Genomic DNA, 20,777 nt, shown 5'->3' with positions numbered 1-20,777 from the left:
AAACCAGAAGGGAGGGTCACAAATGGCGATCACATGAGTGTGGGATGCTGCAACTGTTGTAAGTGCGAGCCACTTGCCAAGCACCTAAGTCACAATCGTGTGACCGTGGGGGTGCTGGGATAGCCAGAACTTTGAGGACTGGTCCTAAGTACCATTTGTTCAGTGCCATTGGAACTTTAAATGGTTGCTGAATGAATGGTCATTAACTGAGAACTACCTATAGGTATTTTCAAAAGCTATTTTTGTACTTTAAAAATTGGGAAAAGAAAACTGGCTTTTAATGGCTTATCTCATTGAATTTGCAAAATATTGTGAATTGTATCTCTTGCCATCTCTGCTTCACAGCTGCTTCACTGGTCAAAGTTTTAAATCTTTTTCCAGTGTGTCAACCTTACAAAAATCTGTGGAGAATGAGTCTGTTTACTTCAGTCCAATTGTTAAAAATTAAGTGATTGAAAATTACAGTTCTTTGTTGCTTACACTAAGATATTCAAATATTTTTAGTGTATAGAACACACAAAGAATAAACTCTTCCATAGATTCTAGAGAATTTAAGCTTCAGAATGTAGATTGTAAGAGTAAAGAGTAAAAGATGCAACTAACAGTGCAATCATTAGAAAAGGAACAATTTTTCAGTGTGCCTTATTAGCATACACTAATTGATTAAAAGGAAAATGAGAAACAACCTTTTTTATCACTTGGATGCATACATATAAGAAAAGCATTCAAAGGCCTCATGAAGAATTGTGTTTTTTCTGATTTCAAAACAGTCTTCCAGTACAGTTATTTTAGTATTGACAAACTTTTGGGAAAAAAAAGTTTCAGAAGAGCAAATTATATAATACATTTGTTGTAGCTAGTAAAAACTGAATCATTAAATTGGCACTTCTAATTTGGACCATGACATATTTTTTCTAATAAAGTATTTTTATTTCATTGTCTATTGAGTTTGTTTCTGAAGTTTTTATATGTGATACACTGTGGCTTCCTATACTCAATATTGGACTAGTCTTTAAAATTAATAGATAACATACTAAAGATTTACATGAATATCCACCATGAGGACTAAGAATAATCATTTGGCAAACCAAATGGCAATTTTTTGTCTTTCAGCTATAGTGGAGGGGGGGGAACCCCCAGAAACTTTTGGCATAATAGCTTAAAGTGACATTTTGTTTTACTAAGTGATACGTCCTATTTTGATTTTTGAAAAAGTACTTTATTTCAATATAAAATATGAACATAAAACACTGAAAAATTTAGCCTATTGTATTTTTCACCTGATAGTCAATAACCTTTCCAAAAATAAATAAATGCATGCTATATAATTTATGTTTTTGTTGTCATCCTGCTCTAGAGTTTAATTAAATGGTGGATGGGAGAAAGTAGCCAAACCCAGTCCTGCTACCAGCACGAAACCCAACCATACCTACGAAGTCCACGTTCAGAACTATTAATGGAAACCTGATATACATATGTAGGGTTTTTCTGTGATTTGGAATTCTGAATATATGTTATGTGAAACCATAAAACAGCCTACATGCATATAGCAGACTTCATTTTACATATATTTCCCACATATTTTGGCGAATGATGGGATACAGTGTGCATGGCCTCACTCTCCATGCAATTATAATCACAGTTTCTCTTTCTTTTGGTATGTAATTACCTTAACTTTTCAAAGTTTTTTTAAAAAAACTTCTAGAGGAACATCTAAATGACAAAAAACTCTTGCAAGCTGAGGGAAAGAACCTATATATCCTAATGTAAGGGTATGGTATTGCCAACCCACTTCTGTTTTTCTTGTACTTTTTTTTTTTGTACCAATTCATCTTATGTTTCTTGATTCCTAATGTGAGTTAAAGAGATAATATAATACAGGTATTCATAATAAATTAAAATATAGGGTTCCTTTGTTGCTTTTGGGTATACCATGTTTTGGTTCAAAGACATGGTCTTTAAAAGTCAACAGTCAGGTTTCAAGACAAGCATTCAGGCATGAAGAGTTACTGAATGCAGTCAGAAGATCTGATCAAATAAAGCAAAACAATTGTTTGCTACATACTTTCTCTCACAGAAAAGCTGCCTAGAGAGGCCAGAGGCCAAACCTAGGACCTTTGGGGCTCATTTAGCCAAAATGCAGAACTAAGATGTGCCTTAGTCTGATCCAGAAGGGCTGCTCTTCTGTGTTCTAGAGGAGTAGCTATATACAGTATTGTGTCCTTAAACTGCATGCATTCTGCTGAATGGATGCTTTTCCTTTCTAGCCTATAGTCATGGGAATATCAAGAAGCAGTAAGGCTCAGCCAAGCTAAGTCTTTCTGAGAAGGACTTGCAGGGTGTCAGTTTGACACCCTTCAATAATAATACGTGAATAGATAATAGTTTTCCCCAGGTCTACTCTGATGTCCCTTTTCTTCCCTTCCCTACAGTAGAGAACTTGCAGTAATTTGAAACTTGCTCATAATAGCTTTGAGAATTTTTGATTTTTGTGTAAAAGCTTCATATTTTCTTTAAACTTAATGGGAAAACACTAACATAAAATAAATTGATAGTCTGGAATCCTTTATAAAACAAAATCATTTAGTACTAGGGAAACAGAGGCTTACATATAAAAATATGTGAGAGATTTCATGCTGAAATTACTTAAGTCCATACAGATTTTGAGTTTACTCTTAGCTCAATACTAAAATTATTGAACTATATCTTTAGGTGATAAAAGGTCTGTGTGAATCCTTCAAAGGTTTTGCAATGGGCAGGAGTGTCTTTTTCTCTTTGAATCATTAAAGTAGCTGCATCTAGCTGCCTGTGTGTGTGTACATACATGAATCCTAAGTTAATTTGTTACTTTAGTACACAACATGTAATATTTAATGGTTGTTCAGACAACATATTTTGAAACAACAGCTGGCATTTCAGGAAACAAGAATGCATAATTTTGAGACTTCTTCCTACATTCAATCTGTAATTTGAAGGATGGCTGATTTTTAGCAGTATGTATGTATATAAGTATGTGTGTGTGTGTGTGACTACATGTGTATGTGTGAATATACTCAAGATTGGAGGCCATCACCAAGGTGGGTGAGATAGCAGAGAAATGTGCAGAGGAAAAGCCAGCTATTGAGCATGAGAACTCCAAAGCCTCTTGGACACAGAGAAGACCCCAACCCAACCAAAATTGGCAACAAGTACGTAGCTAAGTCCACTAAAACATGAAAAACTAAGGAGGCCAACTCACAAACTCAGTTGCATACCTACATTGTAATTTTTCCACTGTGGAGAAGTGGGACATTTAATTCCAAGGCAGGTGCATCAAGTTTAATGAAGATACTGTGTGGTGGGGAGCAGAGCATCTGTGACTATGAATGGCAACCACTGGTGGCTGAGAGAGACATGGAAGCAGATACTTTGAGGGTGTACAAGACTTCTCAAAGACCAGTAGTTGGCAGATATTTGATTATTTATGTAGAGGGCTCAAGATACAGGGTAGAATTCCTGAATTTCCTATTTGAGAAAGCTCAAATAGACTTTTTTCTGCTGTAAATGAAAAATCTGGCAGTTTTAATCCTTGAAAAGTACAGGCTAACTGGTCAGTCATATTACCTAACCACCAAAAGATGAGAGGAGAGAGTTAGGGGGTTTTGTATTTCTTGGCTGCCATCTGTGGCCATCCAGATTTGTGCAGCCAGGATGCAGCCTGTAAGTGCTGCTGAAGAGCTGGAGTTTGAGAAAAGATTTAGCTGTGGGGATGGGAGTAGAAGCTAAAGAACATTATATGGGAAGGAAGCAAGGAACAAGGACTTCACTGGGAGCAGTGGCCACTGGTAAGGGAATTCCCAGTGTTAATAGATACATATGCACTATAGAGATGGAAACCTGCTGTTTCAAAAACACTTTCAGCTATGCACCTTAAGCTAGGAATGGGTTAGTCAGTTTGAAGACTTTGCATTCTGTAGGTCAACTGATCAACCATTTGATCATTAGTTGGCAGCAAAAAATGAGTGTTTGGGTATCTCTTGCCTGCCATCTAGTGGTTCTTAGGATATATGTTCCTGATGTGTAAGTATACACATCAAGTAAGGGTAAATGATACTGAATTGCTGGTTTAACAAAGAAGTTTGGCTCTGAAGGTCTGTGTGAAAGCTGTGAACTACTTTAAAAGAGTAATATGAGGAGTGGAAATTAGGAGCCAGGCTCCCCTGGGCGGACAGTCTGACTGACTGACTGATTGACTGCTCGCCTTCCTCCCTCCCTCCCTTCTGGTCCCCCACTCACCATGAGATTCTGGGTGGCTTAAAACCAGCTAAAATAACAACTAAACTAACTAAACAACTAATAACAACAACTAAAATATATTGTACCAGAAGTAGCTTGTGTATCCAAAACTAATAAATCCTATACTCATTCACATAAACCACTTAAAATCATTTCACCTATTTCTTGGTCCAGCCCTTGGGGAAGAAACAAGTCTTCAGTGCCTTAGAAAAAGCAGGCAGAATCAAGGCCAACCAGATGAAAGCACACCTCCTTATTATTGGAAATTATTTAGTTGCAGTTATTGCTGCCAAAGGGGAGAGAGACCAGTTACTGAAAGCAAAGATTCACATACTTTTGCCACACACCAATATGTAGCTTTGGATCATTTTCTTCAATAAGTAAATGAACAAATATAATATTTTTGACTCACTTGTTTATTGGGTTCTCTTTATCTAGTTTAAGGAAGTGTGGAGAACAGATCACATTTTAGGTCATATTTATGCAGAAATATTGCAAATTCAAAAGAGGTCACAAACTTTTAAGCACCATTTTATCTGCCGTTGCTTTAACAAGATCCAGCAATCAGCAAATGCAAATGGGAAGAATCAAAGTGGATGTCTGCACAATCTTAGTTTGGATCCTCTTTAATATCATTTTTGTTCCCTGTTGCTACTAGAAGTACTGTACACAGGGGGTCATGAAAGGGTTTCTTGTAGATGTCCCACTTCACACTGGAGTCCTTTTCCCAAAGATATACCTGCCAGACTCCTAGCACATATAGGTATTAGTTTTACTGTAGAGGGGAACTGTTCCCTGCAATCAGTGTTTTTGACTGTTGGGTTTACCATAATATTACATTTGTCCAAACATTAAGCCAAACTGAGGCACAGTTTAAAGAGTTGAGGGAATTCATGTTGCGATGCTTTTGATCAAACGTACTAAGTTTGGCTATTGTCAGTAAGAGTGGTGATATTAGCTTAGACAGTAGCTATAGATTTCTTACTTTCAAGGAAGGATGAAGTTGCTGTAACTGATGAAAAATCTAAAGATAACTCAGTTTATACTTATTAATCATTATTTGAGTGGCTTATAATAGAATTATATTATCTTAACAAGCTTGAAAGTGTTTGGAATTTTGAGAATAAGCCATAAGAGGTGTTTGCCGGAGGGTCAAGTGGGGATAAATTACAAAAGCAGCACTGCTTTGTGAACTTGTGATGGAAGGCATGAGCGGGGAGGATTCTGGAATGGAGCTTCAAGGTTACAGGGAGGGGGAGTGACATTCCAAGCACCTCCTCAGCCCCCAGCTGGACTGTGTGAAAGGAAGGAGGAAGAGACTGACCCCTCCCTAAGGGCTTGATGGTTATAGTTGCTCTCGTTGGGGAATTAGAGTTAGTCTTGCGAGATTCTGTCTATTAGGTGCAAGCTAATGAAGAAGCTGAGCTGATTTCTGGACTCTTGTGTGATTCTTGGGCTGAACCTGACAGATCTCCACCTTTTTTGTGTACAACTAGAGGCTGGCTGTTTGCCTTGTAGGATGTTAGACTAAATTGTTAGTGACTCTTCACTTGTGCTACAGCTGTGATTGCATGTTGCTATACTAACTGCAATTGGGGAGAAGGAGCCATAGATTTTAACCAATGTCTGTGGACAGGCATCAGTGACTTGGGGGATGGGCAGAGAGTAATGGGTGGCCTTGAGGCCAGGCATCAGAAGGTTGAGAATTTCTGCCAATGAGGAGATATCAGTCTGTCAGTAGGATAACACTTCAAAAACAACAGAATGGAGCAAATTTGATATGATAGAAGAAGTTGGTAAAATAAAGAAAAAGGGTCTGTGGAGATAATAATAAAAACAACACCACCACCCAGTGAGGCACTACCTTGACGTGGTTATGGGGCTTGCGTGCTCCAAGGTTCAACCATACTGGACAGATCTCATCAAAGGAGCCAGACAAGTGTCTCTCCCATAAACAATATGGTTATAACGTAATTTACAGAAACCCATACTGGAAAGCTTGCTGCCCTGGTCAACAAGGACCACGCTAGGTGTTCTAATTCCTGGACGTCTGATGACAAGTGGGCTGCAGGACTCAGGACTGTGGGCTGTACAACCAGGGCCAGCAGCTGCAGAATTACTAGAAGGAAAGTTGTTTACTCGTTGCAAATATATAAAAACTGAAAACAAAGAAATAATGATTTACTGTTACAAATCAAGTCCAATAAGAAGAGGATATCTGAAAAGAATGCACCAGTTCTGGAAAGAACAACATCCAGAATCAGAAATAACAGAACAGAGGCCAGCAGATCAACGTCAATTTATAACACGAAATAAAGTATTCACAGAAGTAGAATTGGAAGAACTGCAAAGGTCTACCCAGGGCAACGAAATTGAAGCTTTGACAGAAATAGCTTAGATAGTAGAGTCTTCTTCTCAGAAAGAACAAGGCCCTCTAACTAAAAAATGAGGAATTGAAAAAAAGAATAAATGAGCATCTAGAACAGCACAAAAAGAACAGAATAAGGTTGCCTACATTGAAGCTTGTTACAAAGGAAAAACCAGCACAAGCATTAAACAATGTCACTGCTGTAATATCAAATATAAGCACCAGTTCACTGCAAGAAAAAACCAACTGATGTACAGTACAGCTGCAGTTATAACTGAATACTTTGGATGCAAAATCAACAAACAAGAAAAAAAGCCAAACAGTGCACCACCAAAATGGAAGATCAGTTTGGAAAATAAGATCAGCATGCTAGGATCAGATGCAAGCAAGCCACGGGTCAGATGAAAGAAAAGAAGCAGAAGAGAAGAGAAGAGAAAGAACTGGAGAAAATCACAAAATATAAAGACCTGCAAATAGTAGTAGAACAACTATGGCAAAAGAAAGCAAAGATAGTACCAATAGTTGTAGGCACCTTAGTGCAATCCCAAAACACCTGGAACACCTCTTGAAACCATTGGGATTGACAAAATCACCATCAGTCAATTGCAAAAGGCAGCTTTACTTGGAACAGCTTATATCCTGCAACCATACCTTTAACACCATCAAACAACAACATCTGCCTATCCCATTTCCTGGGGAACGTATCGGTAGGTGGATAAAAAGGCCAAATCCAGTCTAAACTTGTGGGTGACTCTGCAACCAACCATAATATTAGCACCCCTATGCATCTCTATGGAGAGGCAGTTATGTCAGTGGCTCGGAATGCTGCTATCTATTGCATTCTAAGCAACTTTCCTCCTTCAGAGTGGACCATTTGCAGCTTCCCCTTCATTTCTCAGTCCAAACATAAACACAAACACACCAAATGTAACGCAAGTGGAAAGCAGATCTCCCCACACAAGAACAACTTTTTTCTTCATTTTACAGAAGAAAATACAGATGCCTTCTATTATGAATTCTTTAAAATGTGTTTTCCCTTAAAATCAGGACCTCCAGCATGACACAATCACTTTGCCCCAGAATTCCTGCTTCTTCCACTTCCTTGAATAAGTTAAAAATAGCTGATCTTCCACCCTCCGAGGGAGAAAGTTGCCAACAAGATAAGTTAGGAATTTCTTGAAAGAATCATTCTAGACCTTGTCTCCCAACAAGCTTTATATTGTTTGATCTACAAAAAATCTATTTCTGTTCCTGGGTTACTTGGGAGCTTTAACAGCCTGGTAAAAACTATTGCTAAATATAGTGCTCATAATACAGAAATTGAGACTTGCCCTTAAACCAGAGAAATCATTCTGAGTGTTAGAATGCTTCTGCACAGTAGCATGGTAAAAGGTTTAGGTAACTCCAACTTTCTTTGCCTTTGAGATACTACAGTTATTTGCATTACTTCAATTTTTTTTCCAGTTTAATATCTTACTTATCACAAAAAGCCAGAGTTTAGTTAGTTAAGGTTTCAGTTGAACGTGGAACATGACTTCCTAAGCTTGTCATGCATCAAACTGTTATGGCTGGCAATTGTTTAAAAAAATTCATTTTGTTATGAACTAGCCTGTTTTCAACTGGGCTGTTCAGAGATGGATTGCTTTCTGGAGTTTTTGACAGGTGTAATTGTTAAGGCGTCATCTGTTCTTGTTTGCACAAAATACATTTTAGCCAACTGTAGGACTTGCCCGCTAATCTTTCTCACATCATTCCATTCTTTGCTTGCCACTAGACAAATCCCCTGTTATTTGACCAGATGGTGGAAAATCCATTCTCATGATAAGTTGCTTCTAGTTTGCATTTAGATTACCTGCAAAAATGGAACAATTTACTACTCTGCCTCTAACCATCTCTTCCCTCCTTTTTTCCTTTAGTTTGACTTCTTGTAACTAATTATTTAAATTCTGCCCTGTCAGTTAAAATTAGTCATAGCCTTACATGTTTCACATGTATGTAAATGCACTCAAAGTTCCTCCTCAAGTTACATGATAGATCCATCTAGAGTTGAAATGACATGTCAAGGTGGGAAGAGAAAATGATGTGCAAATACAGCAATATTTAAAAGGATGTTTTGAAACTTTTAGTGAAAAGATTCAATCTTTTTAAAAAGAATAGCTACCATGTAGTCTTCCCTTCCCTTCCCTTCCCTTCCCTTCCCTTCCCTTCCCTTCCCTTCCCTTCCCTTCCCTTCCCTTCCCTTCCCTTCCCATCCCATCCCATCCCATCCCATCCCATAGGAAGGGAGCTATAAATATTAAATGAGTTTTTGTTTAAATTTCTTAAGGCTGTTAATTACATGTAAAAATATCCTAATTTGTACCTGTGTTGTTTGCTAATAGTGAATAAAAATATTAACCTTTTCCTAACTTTGGGTAGGAAAAAAACAGTAGGGGGTGATTTGCCAAAAAATTGTCATCTGAGAATGTGAATTAGTTTAACAACACTTTAAAGGAGAAGCAAAAAGTGATTTCACTTAGCCAGTTTAAATTGATTAGACTCAAATAGTATTCAGTTCTTCGCTTTTCAGTTCTGCAAAAATATACAGGAGAAATCAATTTGAATGCGTAAACTGGAAAGGAATATACGCCATCTAGAATAAATAGCCAATAATACAGTTTGATCTTTGCAAAATTAATTTTTATATGGAATTCATGCAATCAGACTTTATATTTGGTGAATGAGTTATCAAAATTAATTTAGGATAAGCTGTCTGGAAGACTGTGCAATGGGCTTTATGAAAATACCCATATCCTTATTATTTCTAATTAGCAACACTCTTGCTCTTCACTAGGTGATTTGCATGATAGTCAGTGAAATATATCTGCTACCTAATCTTCAATTTCTGGCACTCACTTATTTAATGTCATTACAATGGAAGAATTAAGAATTTTATATATTAGTGTCAGTTAAATTAGTGGCTTGCTTTATGAAAGCTATTGCTGTATAGCTTCAAACACTGATGGATTTTCTAACCAAATGAAAGTAGTATTTAAAAACTTGGGGAAGTTCAGGGTGGAATTCCATATGTTGCGGAAACTATAGTATACTTCACAAGATGGAAAAGTTTGGTTTAAATTAGTGGACCAGTTTCTGTTTTAAATTCTGTTTTAATTGAAATCCTAGGGTGAGTGCATACAGTCCATATGGGTGCATTTGATTTCATCATTTTACTTTTATTCAAAGAATGTTAATGTTAATTTTGTTCAAAGTATGGAAGTTATGTATAGCTTCAGAAGGAATGAGAGAATAAATAAAAATGAATATTAAGAAATAGTTATACTGAGTTGCCTAAGTGCATTTTTAATATTGAGAAGGAAAGCCTAGGTAAACAGGAATTAAACTTCGATGGAGTTATTTAAAGTGACTGATGAAAAAATTGGAATTGAATCACTTTTAGTTGCTCATAACTATTACTCTTAATTATGTATACTTGATACAATGCCATGAATATGAAATTGGTTAAACAGGTTAAAAAATAAAATGAATCTTATATGAACTTTTTAAGAACCATCATTGAAAACAAAAGCAACCCTGAATTTAATTGTTAATTATAGACTATAAAATTGTGTAGTATGCCCTAATTTCTGTGACAATTAGATTGCTAGCCTGAGTTTTGTCATCACAGAAAAGAGGAGCAGACTATTAAGTAGTTGGATTTTCAAATTCTAAACCAGTGTTGAACATCCTGAGCCCTCAAGTAAATCTGATTATAGATTTATACATACATATACATACACACACGTTAAAATTTAATTTAAAGGTTTTATGTATATCCCTTTTTATCCATTTTGAAGAGACAAATAAATGTTGCAATACATAATTAATTTTTAGATACTTTCAGCTGTATTCCAGTAATGGAATCTAATTTGTATTTATTTATCTATAATGTAGTTAATGTAGCAAGATGAGAGAGATTTAACATATAATAAAAGTACCTTGAAAAGTACTAATTGTCCTGCATTACAGTTGACTGTAGAGAATCTCTAGTCATGTATATCTGTTTTTGATGCCTCTACAGAATAACTGTCCAGCATCCTCTACCCAACCAGTCAGAATGTAGGAAAATCTACAGATATGACGGAATCTACTGTGAATCTACCTACCAGAAGTATGTTGAAATCTGTGTGAGTCTTTCTTCTGGCTCGTGCGTTAGTGCTGTCCCGTTCTGAATAGCAAGTTGTACATGCATTGAAACGTACACTTCTTCTTGAATGAAATATCTTTGAAATTGGGAACAGATATATTTTGTTTTCATACTTGGGAATTGTGCTCTTGAAGTTAAAAGGGAAATAAATAAACCTCTAGGACTTTATTAAATCTCTTAGGTATGCTTCTGTATATTGCAGTAAACAAGTACTTAAACCCAGAAAAATCTAGGCAAAATATATTGCACAGGTGCTTCACATCTTAGGGATTTGAAAGGTGTGTTATGTATAAATTAGCTGTCACTTTTTTCAGTCGTGTAATGGAATGATGAGTTGTAATTTGCATAATCCTTTAAGAAGGCAAATTATACTGTCATGTAGCAGACTTAACATGCTAGCTAGGATTTCATAGCTTTGAAGCTAATTAGTATGTACCTTACAGGACAGTTAAATTGAAGTTGAGTCCTTTTGCTTTTCAGTTGTTTGCCTTGTCCTTTGCTTAACAATATCTGAATCTGTTGGTGGGTAGAGAATGTTACAGGTGTATTGGAAGAACCCAGTGGTGTATTTTGGTTTGAACAAGGAAATGTAATACAGTTTTGGGTTTAATACTTTTTTTTTTATTAAAAAGTAGGGTTTCCCCAGTAATTTATTGTAGTTATTATTTTCTTTTATGAATAAATTAAGCAGTAACCATGATCCTGCCACTAATGTTTGTGTTCAGAAATAGGTTTATGCATGTGAATCAGTTGTACCAAATGCTCAACAGGCTGATGTATGCAGAAAACGAGATCATATTTCGTGATGAGGAAATGCATGCATAACTATAGAACCCTGTTATTGGTTGCTGTGATCATTACTCTGGATCTGATTGTCTGCTATCAAAATAAAATATAAGAATTATGTTTATTTCTGGTAAGAGTAGATATATACTGTATAATTTAATGCTACAATAAGAATTTGTTATCATTATTGCTTAGTTGTCAGGCTGCTTGTGTTTAGTCTTACTGATTTCACTGTTATTTCTTACCTATTATTTGTTTTTTCTGTCATTCTTTGCACATTATTAGATTGTTTCCCCCTCTTGATTTGCGGTGGGTGTCCATTTAGTCATTCTGAAATGCTTCAATTGTAAAACATAACAATTTGAAGAATTTAACATTTTTGTTAGATACAAGATGAGTCAGTTATAGTAAAAACAAGTATAGAATTACTATAAATTATGAATGGGACTGATGCTAGGTAGATCAAGAGAGATTATAAAATTAAACCAAGAAAAGAGGCTTAAATTATCAAAACTCATTATTTTAATATTCCTACAAGCCTAAGAACATTGGGAATTGATAATAAGAAAAGGAAAGGCTTTAATAAATATTTTAATTGAACTTTAGTATACATTTATACTTACCTAGCCCAGTCTACCAGATGGAAAGTTATTATGTTCTTCTCCCAATGTGATTACAGTTAAGTGGTTTTTTAAATGACTGTTTACTCATTGTCCCGACAAATCTTGTATAAGTCAAAACTGCAAATTAAGGATAGAAAATAGTGGATTCAGAACAATTGAAGTTGTTTAGAATGTGCTGAAACAATATAGACCCTGGAAGAAGATTAAAGTCTTGATACTAGCTGATTTTAATTTGTTTTTTTGAATTGTGCTTATAAACCAAAGTTGAGTCCCACTTTGAGTAGAATGAAGAAGCTTTCTTATTTCATTGTTCCATTTGTGAGTGCCAAAATAGATTTATTTTGGTGTTTTGAGAAGGAGACTTACTGGAAAGTATGGCAAGACATGGAGAGTTTCCGTATCTGGCTGACCACTTTAGGAACTAAATGCTGAGCTGCTTGGTCTGATCCAATGTGGTGCTCTCTCTCTCTTTTTTTAAAATCTTTTAACAAGTTTAGCAGGTTTTTCTGTGGTAGGTGTTTTTCTTCCAACCAGAAGTAATCTTAATGCTTCTGCATCAGTAGCTTCTTTTTTGATCCTTTGCTCTGCATGGATGTAAAAAGGAAATTTCTTTCCAGTGCAAATAACAGCTTCAGAGGATCAAAGATTTTCCTTGGAGAACATAGCAATAGAAGCAGGGGTTAAATTCTTCATTTTGGCTAGCTGCAGTTTTAGTAATTATAAAGCTGCATAATGAACAGAAATACACACTTAAATATCACACCTAGTTTGTCCTTAGAAATTTATTTTTCCAATAGTAAAGCCCAATAGTGGATTACACTGTATCCAAACTCAAGAACCCAGTGATAGTTAGATAATATTTGCCATAAAAGATACTACTGAAGTTTCACAGAGATAAAACTTCTGTTTGCATTTGCAGTACATTAAAAAAAAAAAAAAAAACCGCTAGGGACATTTAGTATGACTTAGTAATCCTAGCTGTATTACTAGCATCCTATTCTTAGGTTTTTGTTAGAAAACAGCACAGACAGACAGACAGACAGACTAGGTTTCACTTAGTCTCTGTGTCATGATCAGAAAGCTCTTCTATTTACAAAAGTCAGTTTATGGAAAGAGCCCTTTTGTAAGTGGATTTTATTTCATGAATGGGAAGACCTTTTACAGAGCAAAAATTCTAGGTTCAGCCATACATCTTTAAACAAGAACCAATCCTAAATGTTAATTGCTCACTTAGTGATTTGTGCTGAATATTTTTTAAAAAAATGTCTTAGATCCTAAATGCTGTTGGATTCTTAGCCAGTGGAATAGGCCATTCTTGAATTAACAATTTTGGGATACAGTAATCATGAAGAAAACATGTATGGTAACTCAATAGCATCTTCAGGTAGAATAAGACATCTGCAGAAAATTATATTTGTGCACACATATACTTATGCAGCTGAAAGTTCTGTTAACTTCCATTAAAATTATTTGTTCATGCAGGGTATATTTTTAGTCAAAATAATTTCCCTTTATAAATTGATTTATTTCTAAGATTCTGTAGTCTTGTTTACTCTTATTAAAAATAGTTTCTAAGGTTATACTGTACTTCGATTTATATGAGTATTTTGAAGATTTTGTTATATTCTTCTCCTGTCGTTTGGGACATATCAGTTTCTGAGTTAGTCTTGAAAAATAACTGATTTTCCAATTTGCAAATTGAACTTAAGGAATGAGTTTATCCATTACAACTAAAGAAATAAGTTTCTTAAGTGCCAATTTCAGTTTGCATCTACAAAATGACAGAATAAACATATGTGCCTTTCAGAGCTGCTCATTTCAATATGGCTAGAGCCTAAATACCCAACATGGAGCCTAGGGTAATGCTGTGCCAGTTGGCAGCATCCTTACTGCCAGCCAAGGTTCTGATTTTAGGTTGTTGTGTTTTAAATATTATTTTGATGCAAAACATAAGTCTTAAGCATAACCCACATAGCCCCAAAAGACTTCTTTAAAAAAAAGGTCGGTGGCTAGAGCCTAGAGGTTTAGTTTTTTTGAATGGCACACCAACTAAGAAAACTATTTTATGAGAATACACCTTACACAGTTTCAAGCTGCCGGTGTACCTCTGGCCCCAGAATGTTTGGGACTCCTGTTATATAAAGGCATAGTTGGGGAACAAAACAAAACAAACTATCATAATTGTTTTTGCAATAAATTTTTGTTCATTTGTGTTAATGAAATTCAAATAACTTTTTTTTAAAATGAGGTTTGATTTATATTAGCGATTTAAGCTATGTTTACAAATGGTTTTAATTGTATTGATTTAAATCTGTTCATCTACTTTTATCACAATTTTTCATTATTCAGTTTTGAGTGTATAAGTGATTAAAGAATTGTAGGAATTAATGAATTCATGCTCTTTTATATTCTTAAAAAAGTATTCAGTTGAAAACCACAATCAACAGCTTCTTACTGCAAGACTCAGCATTTCAAGTGATGGAGTTAGAGAGATTTACTATTTGATATTATTTATATTGCAAATACTGGAGCGAGTCTCTTGTCTACAAAATGAAACATGGAGATACAGTTAGTTCAATCAGATCTAAAAATGAAATAACCTTAGTAGCCAGTATAGATTCAATTGCAATTAATTCCATAGGTTTACATGCAGTATATACAATTATTTTAACTTGAAGTCTGACACAAGCTACTTATTATTTATTTAATGTTTATCTCTTATAATTAGTTATATTACACTCTTTGCTGGATAATAACTATTCCTGTTTAATGGAGTGGACACTTGATGCTACCCTGTGGAACATTTTGCATTTAACTTAAACTTTTTATGAAAACATGAGGACTATCTGGAATAGTTTGGGATGTATATAGCAGACAATAAAGAGAGAAATGAAAGACTTGAATGAACCAGAAGTGTACTTCTGTGATGTTGGTCCTATATCTTAATTCTGTTTGTTTATTAGTTTTCTTTTATCAACTGTATAGTCAAAGCCGAAAGGAGTAATTCAGTACTTCTTATTTGCAAGACCATAGAACAGCGGTGAATGAATATATATGAATTAATGAATTTGTATTTATATGTGGCTGGATAGGTTTAGAGAAAGAGAGAGAGGGAAATAGGTACACATATTTGGATATTTGGACTTGGTTTCAAAAAGTTATTTAGATGAAAATGTAGTAGGAACTCCAAATTATATTCATGTAACATCTTAGATTGCCTATGAACTTTGATTACAAAGTTTTTTGATGATTCTCTCCCCCTCTGCACGCCCCTCCACATCCCGTTTTTTTAATGTAATGTCTGAGGAGAGAATTCTGCCAACAACTTCCTTTCATTCTTAGGAGATACTCTGTCTAATGAGATTGAATAGATCCAGAATCCACAAGTTCCTTGTTTTGGAACTTGTCAGTTCCAAAGTCAGTTCATAGCAGTTTAAGAAACATACTCAATTTATATATTGCTGCCCTATCTAGCTAATATTTCAGCTATTTAAGACTTCCTTTATAGAAAAAATTAAAGGCTTTGAAATCTGAAAATGCTTTTGAGATATGAGTTGATACCCACCCTTGGTTATATCATTGAGCATGATAGGTTTCTTTTTTTATTATTTTGTTTGATTTCTTTGTAGCATGGATATTTTATTTTTGTATTGATGGATGTTGTAAACCACCAAGTCTCTTTGATTGCAAGGTATATCCATAAAATAAATAAATTACAATTTTTAAATAATTTAAATTTGCTTCTCCTTTACTGTGAGCTTTGTATTGTAATAGCGGTGAGGTGAGGATAACAAAACTGCACTATTATAGTACTGAATTTTAGGATGTACTGTTAACCTGGATATTCTAGTTATAGGTTTTTGTTTGTTTGTTTGTTTGTTTACAGTTAAATGTCTTGGTGACTGTCTTTTTATCAGCTGTCACAATCATTTCTATTAAGATCCAAGTCAGAACCTCTGTTTGAATCAATTTTAGCCAATTCAGCATCCATCACAAATATATTGCACTTACTCAGTTCTGAATGCGATAGTGTTTCTTCAGTACAACAAACTACAATGAGTTTGCTGAACTACTACTCTCCCTTATATTCCTACCAATATAACCAGTGATAAGGGATGCTACATCAGCATCTGGAGGCCGTAAGTTCCCTATTCCTTTGTAACACGTGAAAGATCAAGAGCAATGTCTTGAATATATGGTCACAATGTAATTTATACAAGTGCTTGATGATAGCTCTTGAAAGGCATATTAAGCAGTTTTGAAAAGCAACATTTATTTATTTGTTTATTGTTCTATTCTTCCATTCAGAATGGACAGAATAAGAATCTCAAGGTTATATACAGAAATAATATAAATGTAATTAAAAGGATGAAAATCCATATAAAATATTACAACGAAAACATCAGTATAAATCAACCTTATCTCAGCATAGCAATCCATAGAAAACATAATATAAAAAAATAAGCGGCAATTTAGAATTCCAGCTCAGCATCATTATTCAAACTGGACAGGAGCAAAAAGGTCTCGAAGAACAAGAAAATAAAAAGTTTTATATACATTTCACAGGAGAGACTTCTACATTTGCAGGCCACCACTGAAATTGCGCCCATCAGTCTAATTGACTTTATAAGCAGTTGCCCTCTATTCAAAAAATAGTGTCTGTTTTAGCTAACTGTTAGCAGGCATATTCTGAGTTTTTGAATTATACAGTCCAGCTTCCCATGGGGCAAATGTCTTTCTGGCTTTTAAATAAACTGTACTTGTCATTAAATCATTCTCTGAGGTTAAAAAAAAAAAGTATTTCTTTTTATTAATATACAATTCTATTACAGGTTAAAGTAGGCAAAAAATATATCAAAAGGTTATGAAGTTGGTTTAGCATGGTAAAATTTCTGAATTAGTTTAAAAATAGTCCCATATAGAATTTGTTTACTGTAGCATAGTCTAGATGTGATTATGGCATGAACTGGGACAGTATTCACTTCTCTAGATAAGGGAGCAGCTGGCAAATTGTGAAGAGCTGGTAAGTCCCTTCTTGCTCCAGGTCTAGGACAACACTTAGCATGTTCATTTGGCTTTTCAGAAGTAGCGTAACTGTATCTGGCAATTGCTCATTCTTCAACATTTCAAGCTTTTTAGTAGTTCCATTGATGTATAGTCACATTTATTTCTCACCCTTTATCTTTAATATAACACCTACTAATCCCTGGGGGTTCCCTTCAAGAGACTGACTGGGTCTACTCCTGCTTAAAAAATTTAGCATTGCTGTTGCATCATGTCCTTCCTGGAGATGGAAAAGCGTTGTGGGGCAGTGGAAGAGTAATTCTAGACAGTTCCTGTTTGTTTTTCAAGTGTGTCATGAGAAATTTTGAAGGAAAACCTAAAACTTGTAGAAATGTATATCTCTATCACAGTGAAATCCTTTTTAGGACAAGGTTTTAAATGTGAAGAGTTATGAAAGACCATTATTAAATAATGATAGTTCTTCTCTATAATTTTAAACATGTACAACTTTCAAAATATTTCCAATGTCATAAAATCTAAGCTCCCCACTTCCAGCTGTAGTATTTTTGTTTTGAAAAGTCCTTATCCCCACCATAATTTAGAAAAGGAAGAAAATTTTATTCTGTTTTAAGTTTTTACTGGGAATGCTTCAGCCTCAAAATTATTCCCCATCAATCTTAAAAAAAAACAAACAAACTTGGAAATTAATTTATTTTCTTTGTTCAACAATCTATAATCCTTTTCTCCCTTTAAAAAAAAAACACTCCTCCCCTCTGATTCCTTCACTTTGTTTGAGCTTATATGGAGAAAAAAAATGGGTGTGCATTCTGCCCCACCTTAACTCTCCATCCGCTAAGGGAAATCATAACTTTCAGCAATGCTGCATAACTATTGTATCTGCATGATACTATTCTTTATGAAATTAATAAAAATGCTATTAATAGCACTACAATTAAACCTAAACATTCAGATGAAGAAGTGCCACCTCAAACAAAGGGATCTCAATATGTGATTTAACATGAGATGACTTAGTGAAACAAAAATTGGAGGTGGTTGATACCTCTCCAAACGCAGGGTATGCAAAAGCACTTAACTAAAAAAACTAAATAACTCCTTTGGGTTCTTAATATGGGGATAATAGTTACATTGTTTACTAGGAATTGGGTGGTTCTATTTCTTTTTCTTTTCCTATTTCTCATAGTGCAAAACATAAAATATGAGTGCCTAATTATTTTAGGTTATCAGTAGAAGATATGTTCTTGGCATTGGATACTTTCAAAATATGTGTACACACTGAGACATCAGTACTTTTAAGGCTACGATACTATAGTGTTGTAGTTAGCTATCCTTACCAGTTCATGGTTTTTAAAAAGATAATTTTTATTCAATTTTTTAGGAAGTTGTACTGTGTAATTTTCTAGAAATCTAATCCCCACAATTTAACTCTTCAAAATGTAAGGTAAAAGGCAGGAAGTTCTCCAGTTATGAAAACACACAGAGCTTACTTAATTTTTTAATTTGGCACATTTCCTTTGTTTACCTTAATAAATCTGCATGCCAAAGTCCAACTTTGTTATTTAATATTCTTTTCCCTCCAAAATAAAGATTTTCTCTCTAATTAAAGGGAACAATTCCACAGTGTTTTTTGCCCTTTTTATTCTATTCTGTATTGAATAGAGAGGCAACATGCCAAACAAGGGACTAAAACTGATCAAACTCTACAGGCAATGTATTACTGAATGAAGCTCATTTCCAATTGAATACCAGTTTCAATTTATTGTTTATTGATTAGTCAAATGACGATATCAAATCATAACATATCATTAGGATAGTAAAATGAGGTAAAATTAATACAGTGTATCAGAATATATAAAAATATTTAATAAAATAATCATATAAGATAATTCCCTTGGCAGTTGACCCCAATCTAATCTAGGTAGGAATCTCTCATTTGGATGGCTTTAGTTATAAAATTGGCAGTCTTTCTGACTGTCCAAGTGTTTGTACCTTGAAGGAGGTAAGAGAGCCTAATGATGGGGTCCCATTATTGACTTTAAATGCTGTTCTCTGGCTGAAGCATGTAGTTGGCAGTCAAAGAGGATATGAGTGACTTTTGTGGCATTCCACATATACGTATCCTCTCTGAATAAGGTACTTGATGGAATTGCCCATGTTTTTTGTTTGTTTGTTTAATCAATTTATATGTCTCTCCATCTCACATTAGTGACTGGGCAGCTTACAATAAAATAGATAAAACACATATAATACAAAAAATAAAAACAAAAACACACAGATCCAGGAATCATAAAAAAAAACACCTTTAACATAACCATATAAACCAGGTTTTACCATGGACTCCAGGACCTCAAATCTTGTTGTGCTTAAGGCTGTTCTTTGGCCCCATGTCAGGCCCATAGTTAGACATTTTTTTTAGTTGAAAAGTCTTTTTATTCTGGGCCAGTTGAATACCATGTCAGAAGCATCAGAAGGAATGTTAATTTCTGTTTCCTGTGTTGCTGGAAATAGGATGCAGTCTATAACAACAGAACAAACTTTGCAAGATTTACAAATGAAGCTAGTTGATTTTAAATATAACATTTTTTTAAAAAAAATGCTTTTCAAGTAAAATTGTACATGTGTGCTTTTAAATTTTATTTTAGGAAATAATTATCATTTCAGCCCTTAAATATTATGGAGGCGTCATTGTTCTACTAAGTTGTTATGCCATGGCTCCCAACTGTATGTATATACATAACCATCATAATTTTCCATTTTAGGATAAGCATAATTATGCAGAATGCAGAAAGCAACTAAGCCAAAAGCTTTATAGGTGTTAGATAAGAAAAAGGAAAGTAAACATAGCCAAACCTAGTTTATATCATTCACTATATCTCTCCATTGTCTTCTCTTTTTGTAAACTGTCCTTGCTTGTACCATCTCCATATACTGCTTCATACATTGCCTTTTGGTTTTTAAACTTTTCACTTCTCTCTTTTTCAGGATTTTATTAACTCCATCCAGCTACAGCTTCATTACTGTTCCCTTTCCTCTCTACTGTAAACTCTTCCTGGTTGAAATTATTCTGCAATTTGATTTTCATTCATTCATTTTATATCATCAATCCTCCTCAACATGCCTGATAGATATTGGTCATTTACTTTTCTATTGAATTGTCATTCATTCAGCACCCATTCATTTTTGACCATACCTTTTCTAGTTTTACCACACACACTTGGGTACCTACGTTCCATGGCATGCAACTTACCTTTATGTTTCTCACTAAAATATAATGAAGTAGGGAGAAGGACACTCTTATACCCAGCTTCTTTCAGCAGATGTTTATTCGTTGCAATAGACCATGTTGTACCGTATATCTTTCTACCAACCTTTGCACATCTTAAAATTCTTCCATCCATTTTTTCATTTTAATACATATTTTATCAAATTACACAGATTCTCTATTTCTTATTTTTTTACCACTTACGTGTAACTTGTGATTGTTCGCTCCATTTTCCCTAACACAGCAATTAAAGTT

The 20,777-nt window shown here is 34.6% G+C and overlaps 1 protein-coding gene across 7 annotated transcripts in view; it reads left to right on the top strand.

The window, feature by feature from the left end:
- Positions 1–20,777, top strand: part of NPAS3 (neuronal PAS domain protein 3) — a 758,559-nt gene that overhangs the window by 111,595 nt on the left and 626,187 nt on the right. For 6 of the 7 annotated variants that reach the window (XM_088145380.1, XM_088145381.1, XM_088145379.1 and 3 more), the window contains exon 2: positions 10,704–10,793. The exons of the other annotated variant lie outside the window; for it this stretch is intronic. In XM_088145380.1, the coding sequence (XP_088001506.1) occupies positions 10,704–10,793 (90 nt within the window). The remainder of the gene's footprint in view (positions 1–10,703; positions 10,794–20,777) is intronic. 7 annotated transcript variants of the gene reach the window in all.

This window comes from Python bivittatus, unplaced genomic scaffold (genome assembly GCF_059951505.1).
Source record: "Python bivittatus isolate LINGU-HERP-01145 unplaced genomic scaffold, Pbiv_v1 ctg000480_np1212, whole genome shotgun sequence".
NCBI classification, from domain to species: Eukaryota; Metazoa; Chordata; class Lepidosauria; order Squamata; family Pythonidae; genus Python; species Python bivittatus.
Note: the sequence above shows the minus strand (reverse complement) of the source record. Positions and strands in the feature narration are given on the sequence as shown.